Source organism: Brachyhypopomus gauderio, chromosome 14 (assembly GCF_052324685.1).
Source record: "Brachyhypopomus gauderio isolate BG-103 chromosome 14, BGAUD_0.2, whole genome shotgun sequence".
Lineage (NCBI taxonomy): Eukaryota > Metazoa > Chordata > Actinopteri > Gymnotiformes > Hypopomidae > Brachyhypopomus > Brachyhypopomus gauderio.
This window is the reverse complement of record NC_135224.1, coordinates 4,476,825-4,484,278: the sequence shown is the minus strand read 5'-3', so window position 1 is coordinate 4,484,278 and position 7,454 is coordinate 4,476,825. Positions and strand designations below refer to the sequence as shown.

Here is a 7,454-nt window from a genome sequence, read left to right as displayed (position 1 = left end):
GCTGTCCAACACCGTTCAAGATCAAATTCACAGGCATTTAAATATTTGATGTAACATGCACACCATCAAAATACATTTCAACATAGACCAAAGTGAAAATATCTAAATATAAATATTATGTATAATATTACAGAAAAAGGGAGAGATCAAATCCTTAATAACTAATAAAGGAAATCTATGAATCCAGTGGGTATGAATGATGAGTTTAATCATCATTCATACCCACTGGATTCATAGAGTCTAGTGTGTGTGTCTAAAAAGCCTCATATTTTAATATCATATTATTAATGTCTCCACCTCTTCTTCTGGGTGTTACTGTTTCTGTCGCTATGATTTTGAGTGTTGAAATGCTATTATTTGCATATGTGAAAGGTCTGGTTGCTGGTGAAATTAAAGCCTGTTCTGATGATCTGTTTAAAGGTTTTGATGACTGTCCATTGAACAAAAACAAAATAAAAAATAAATTACTTTACAAATGAAATGGGTTTTAATTGGGCATCTGTTATAACAAAACCTGTGTAAGGAATGATTGATCACGTTTGTTTACTACAACTCACAACTATGTGTTTTTCCATCAGTGATTCTGTATCCAGATTTAACACTTCAGCACAATGGCTCACATGTTGTGATAAAGTTGTTTGAGGACTTCTGTGCAGTGTGTAATCCAAAATGTCCTGTCTGATGACACATTAACACATTATGGGTAAACCATTTGTATATGTAAAGCATGTTTTCCTAAACCAGTTGTTCATCACCTTGGTGTTAGAGGTTCATATTTAAGTGTCTTCATGGATAAGAATGGAGTGATCCTACAAGATATAACATTGTTGGTATTGTTTTATATCTGTGTTGGAAAAAAGAAAATGAAAGGCTAATAACTTGATGTGTCAATTTAGTGTTTTTCAGGGAGACTGTGGGAAAGCAGGAGTAAGGAGGCCTCAGTGGCCTTGAGGAGAACAGAAGGGGCCTATTCAGTGCAGGATGTGTAGCAAGCAGTTTTTAGATAACCAGGCAGACAGGCTGGGAGAAGAGGAGCAGGTGATTTTCCATGGAGAGCAGCCAGGATTGGGGAGTTATCGAAACTTAACAAATCGAAACTTATGGACAGAGAGTATGAAAGAAAGGACATCGCCCAGCACGAGAGGCTTTTCGCTTGGACACTGCTGAGATCCACTTGGGTTAGGTAGATTCCTAGGCAACTAGCACCAGTGCACTGAAGAGTTTGTACCACGTATACTTCTTTTATATTGCATTCAATTATATTCTATATAAATCATTTTAAAAGAACTTTTGTTGTCAAGACTTTGCTTGGACCACTCAGTCAAAAACCAGTCGGTTCATCGGGGCGGTGTTGGGGCCCGTCTGGGTCGGAGAAGAAAATTCCCAACACTAGCTCTGGCGCCATCCACCGGCGATATAACACTGAATCTGTGTCCATTTTACGTTCAACCCCCCCCCCCCCCCAACAACTTTCGCCCCCCCCCCCCTTCGACTGTGGTTGAAATTCTGAAACCCTTAAATGGTGAGCACAATAAAAGTCAGAAGCAGTTGGGTAAGATAATAAAGTAAAATCAATTTATTAAGCAAGTAAGGGTCCGGAGTTCTCATTGTACATACACTCAAGAGCGCCTGCAAACGAGAGCTAATTCCCCCCTCCGAACTCTCATCTCTTATACTCTAGTTCATAAGCACACAAGGTGTTCACGAGGTGAACATGAGGTGATTAAAGCATATGACTGGATGAACATAATGTAAATCACACATGATTTGACAGATGTATATTAGTCCATCCCCTCACACCCCCTCCATGCTTGGTGATCTCATGATGGTCTGAGAGCCGACGTGGCCACTTCCATGTTGAGACTAGGAGACCAGCTGGTGTCTCCAGTGAGGTCCGTTTAGGAACATCGAATTCCCAGAATGGGCCAAGGACGTCCAGGGACAATACAATTCTAAGGCCTATGAGCCATACCAGACACTGAATGGCTTCTGTGTCCTACTTACATTATTAACACATGTATAGGTAAAACACTCTAGCTTATTCATCTATCATGTGACTATTATGATTAACACATACTAATAAAGCATAGTATCAAGGAAAATATTAAAATTTCCACCACAACACACAAGAACACATTTGCTTTTTACTTGATGATGTAAGTTTTTGATTCAATCCCTACTCTTTAGATTATTATGTTGTCTAAAAATGAACATTGTCTAAAACTGTGTTAATTGTAAAAAAACTGAAAAAAAATTCACATGCTATGAAAATATCAAAACAGGAAAAGGAAATTTTGTGTTTCACATCGGCTTCTTGGCACATACGAAGGGATATTTCTCTCTACATGGAATGTCATTCCAATTCTTGTCATCTGGAGCAAAGAAAAACACTTAAGTTGATCTTTTTTTTTGTGGAAAGTAAAGTTAAAAAAAGATCGGGACCTGGAAATATTATGCATTCATTAATCTATAAGGTAAAAGAGATTTGTAAAATAACATACCAGCAAAGTTCATATGCACACAGCACTCACTGTTTAAATAGTTGGGTTCATTTGGATTCCATTTGAAATAATTAAATTCTGTACCATCCGACCAGATCCACTCTGTAACCTGAAAGTTTAATTAATTAAATATAACATTCAAACGCTGTATTTAGCCAACAGTCATAATACAGTCCCTGACATAAGTTCTGTCGCTTGTCCATGTTGTGGAAACAAAAGCTTATAACCTGACTTTAAATTCATCGATTGGTTTTAGAAATGACTCATATGAAAGCTGGAACCCTCCCAAATGAGATTTAATTTACGAAAATAAATTTGCTTTACTGCAGAAATATTGATCATTTAATGAACACAGAAAGGTCAGATTTTGGCAAGACAAAAGTTTAGTCGCCCACAGAACGTAAGGTGAACTTCAAACAAATAATTCACTTTATATACAAATATATGCTTCATAACACTGGTGACTGACGTTGTGGTGCTATTAGAGCCATATTTAATATTTTGTGTGACTTCCACGAGCTTGAAGGATGGCATCTAATGCAATGATTCATACAATTTATTGATGAAGTTATCAGGAATAGCAAAGAATGCAGTCGTACATGCCTCCCAGAGATTTGAAGAGACTGGAGATGTTTTTGACAAGCCCAGGTCTGGCAGACCCCCCAAGACGACTGCTCGGGAGGAACGTTTGTTGGTTAGAAAATCCAAAGCCAGTACCTCTTCCACTGCAGCAGAGCTCCACCAGGCCTGGTCACCTCAAGTCCCTGTGTCAACTAGAACAGTTTGTAGGATTCTGTCTCGAAATGGCCTCCATGGTCGAATCAGTGCCCAGAAGCCAGCACTAAACAAAAGGCAGGTAAATGGATGGACGCTGGAAAAGTGGCAGAAGGTGGATTTCTCAGATGAATCTTCAGTTGAATTACGCCACAGCCTCCCCAAATACTGCAGGAGACCTACTGGAGCCCATATGGATCCAAGATTCACCCAGAAAACAGTCACGTTTGGTGGAGGAAAGATCATGGTCTGGGGTTACATTCAGTATGGGAGTGTGCGAAACATTTGCGAGGTGGAAGGCAATATCAATAGCCTAAAATATTCCCAATCATAAAAGGGGTCAAATTTTGCAGCAGGATGGTGCTCCATCTCATACATCCATCTCTACATCAAAGTTCCTCAAGGCGAAGAAGATCAAGGTGCTCCAGCCCAGTCACCAGACATGAACATCATTGAGCATGTTTGGGGTAGGATGAAAGAGAAAGCTTGGAAGACAAAACCAAAGAATTTTAATGAACACTGGGAGGCATGTAAGACTGCATTCTTTGCTATTCCTGATGACTTCATCAATAAATTGTATGCAGTCCTTCAAGCTCATGGAAGTCACACAAAATATTAAATATGGCTCTAATAGCACCACACCGTCATTCACCAGTGTTATGAAGCATATATTTGTATATGAAGTGAATTATTTGTTTGATTTTCACCTTACTTTCTGTGGGCGACAAAACTTTTGTCTCATTTGGGAGGGTTTCAGCTTTCATATGAGTAATTTCTAAAACCAATCGATGAATTTAAAGTCAGGTTATAAGCTTTTGCTTCCACAACATGGATAAGCGACAGAACTTATGTCAGGGACTCTATACCTGAAAAAAAAAATTGGACAAGCTATCAACGTGTAATATTAAAATTTGCACCCAACCCCAACCTTTCTGTCATGTTAAAATAGAAACATGCTTGAAAATATTTAGGCATCATGTTTATAACTCTAAACCCAACCTTGTACCTAATTTTGTTTTTTGGTATTCTGGTTCTTCAAGGTTCTGAAACCATTCAGGTGTGTCATGTCTTATACCTTGTGACAGTCAGACAGGCCGATCCATGTAGGATTCTCTGAAGGGTCGTGAGTCCGAATGAGGGCCTTGATCACTTGATATTCATGTTCACTGTGTATTGAGACCAGGTTAGCATCCATCTTTAAACAGTGTTTCTATAAAGAAAACAAAAAACTTTGCATTTTTCTTTCATGCAGTCAGTGTTGATAAAACACTGTTACCACGGTGAGACAATGGTTGTTACCACGGTGAGACAATGGTTGTTACCACGGTGAGCCGGGCCCAGCCGGCAAGTGAGATGCCCACTCCCACACACAAACACACACACACACACACACACACACACACACACACACACACACACACACACACACTCCCACACACAAACACACACACACACACACGCCCTAGATCACTCACACTCCCACACACACACGCCCTAGGTCACTCCCACTCCCACACACACACATGCCCTATAGGTCACTGTCACAAACAGAGCCAAGGTCACTCACACACACATGCCCTAGGTCACTCCCACACACACACACACATGCCCTAGGTCACTCACACACACATGCTCTAGGTCACTCACACACACAGACCCTAGGTCACTCACACACACATGCCCTAGGTCACTTCCACTCCCACACACACACACACACACACACACACACACACACACACACACACACACACACACACACACACACACAAGCCTCTGGACTTCCCTCTGCCCGGAGCGCCTTACTTTGAACTGCTTTCACATTAAGAGACTGCACTTCATGTGTTATTATGGAAAGAAAATCTGCTCAAATAACAGCTGCCTCCACTGCTTTCTCTTATATACACCTCTGGCGGTATTTAACTTCATTGTTGAAGTAAATAAGTTGAAGTTGAATTTTATAGTTATTGATAGATGTATATAATAATATTATATTATAATTCATACTATATTAAATACAAAATTATTTAATATTTCTTATATACATTATATATGATTATTATTATTAAGTGTTATTAAGTATCATTACTAAGCCTTTCCATTATTTTAATTAATATTGTTATTATTATTATTATTAATATATATATATATATATATATATATATATATATATATATATATATATATATATATATATATATATAATATAAAATATAATAATAACATAATATTAATAACAATATTTTAAAACTAATTTATTTATTAATTCTGTAACATGGAACAAATAACAAACTAGACTGAAAAGTCAACAGTTAGTTCCTTCCTCTTCATCTGACACATTTTGGTTAGGATGCCTAAAACACACACACACAGACACACACGCACTCACACGCGCACACACACACACACACACACACACACACACACACACGCGCACTCACACACACACACACACGCGCGCACTCACACACACACACACACACACACACGCGCGCGCACTCACACACACACGCGCGCACTCACACACACACACGCGCACGCACACACACACACACACACACACACACACACACACACACACACACACACACACACACACACATTTTGTTATGGCCTGTTATGGGTATTAGAGATAAGCATCTGTTCCATTAGAGGTGTTAAGTTCACATGAGATGAAGATCTTTATATTACACCCAGTAGTTTTATAAATACACTACTCCTAAAAAGTCAGGGATATTTGACTTTTGGGTGAAATTTCAGAATCTATTTAATCCATAAATCAACCACTAAATCTCATGGTTCAATTAGAACAGGTATTTAAACAGTCTTACCTCTCATATTGTTCACATTTTCACATCATGAGACCAAGACGACACTTAACAATTGATTCAGAGTACATCACCATCGCGCGGCTTCTAACAGGATGTTCTCAGACAGAAGAGGCCACTGAGCCTAAAGTGTCACAGAGTGTCATCAGCAGGTCGCAACAGAGATACAGAGAGACTGGAAGAGTCACAGAAAGGCGTAGAAGTGGACGTCCTGTGACCACAACACACACTGATGACCACTTCATTGTGAATAGTGCACAGTGGAACCAAATGATGAATGTCACCAACTCCAGGTCCATTTAAGAGAGGTGAGAGGCCCCCACGTATCATGCCAGACCATTCACATTCGTTTACATCAGAGTGGTCTGTGGGCTAGACCACCTGCAAGGGTACCTGACCACCTGACCAGGTACAGGGGACATCAAGGGTACCTGACCACCTGACCAGGTACAGGGTCATCAAGGGTACCTGACCACCTGACCAGGTCCAGGGGACATCAAGGGTACCTGACCACCTGACCAGGTACAGGTATCAGGGGCAGTCATGGCCTGGCGGTTAGGGAACTGGACTTGTGACCGGAGGGTCGTGGGTTCGATTCCCAGACAGGCCATGACTGAGGTGCCCTTGAGCAAGGCACCTAACCCCAACTGCTCCCCGGGCGCCGGGCTAGGGCTGCCCACCGCTCTGGGCACGTGTGATCCACAGCCCCTAGTAATCACTAGTGTGTGTGTGTGTGTTCTGACTGCACAGATGGGTTAAAAGCGGAGGACAAATTTCGATTGGGGTGTAAAAAAAATCACAATTGACAAAATATGGCACATTTCAAATATGGCACATTTCATTTCATCATCATCTTGCATGGACCAGGGAGCATTTATGCTGGACGAGGTCAAGGGTCCCCAAAGTTGAGTCATTAGAGAACAGCTGCTGGAGACTGGGTTACATCAAACGGAGCAACCTGCACTTTCTCATTTACATTTTATGGCATTTGGCAGACGCCCTTATCCAGAGCGACTTACATTTTTATCTCCAGACCTGAATCCCAGTGACCTGAGGGTCGTCCTTCAAGCAGAGAGAGGTACCATGCCGCATCAAACAATAAGTTGACTTGTGAACATCATGAAATGTCGTTTTCAAGATGTAATTGATGCTCAGGTGCACATGACTGTCATGTCTTCCACCATAAAGGAGACTCAACCAATCATCATCACCTAAATACAAACAACTGATTCTAATTTCTGCGCTTCCATGCTGACTTTACAAAGTATTGCCAGCTTTTTTGTACAGTATGCATACCGAGTGTTTATTATAGGGCCTGAAAAGCCATATATTGTTATCCCTCATAGTTCTTCTT

At 40.5% G+C, this 7,454-nt stretch overlaps 1 protein-coding gene across 4 annotated transcripts in view; it reads right to left on the bottom strand.

Annotated features, from left to right (window-relative positions):
• Window positions 1-1,561: 1,561 nt before the first annotated feature.
• Window positions 1,562-7,454, bottom strand: part of LOC143475482 (lactose-binding lectin l-2-like) — a 35,072-nt gene continuing 29,179 nt past the window's right edge. For 2 of the 4 annotated variants that reach the window (XM_076973333.1, XM_076973335.1), the window contains exons 5-7: window positions 4,351-4,485; window positions 2,502-2,610; window positions 1,562-2,372 (exon numbers count right to left, since the gene is read on the bottom strand). In XM_076973333.1, the coding sequence (XP_076829448.1) occupies window positions 2,302-2,372; window positions 2,502-2,610; window positions 4,351-4,485 (315 nt within the window). In that variant the 3' untranslated portion in view covers window positions 1,562-2,301. Of the gene's footprint in view, window positions 2,373-2,501; window positions 2,611-2,721; window positions 3,761-3,987; window positions 4,142-4,350; window positions 4,486-7,454 lie in introns of those variants that run through there. The other 2 variants (XM_076973334.1, XR_013121027.1) reach the window with 2 other exon arrangements.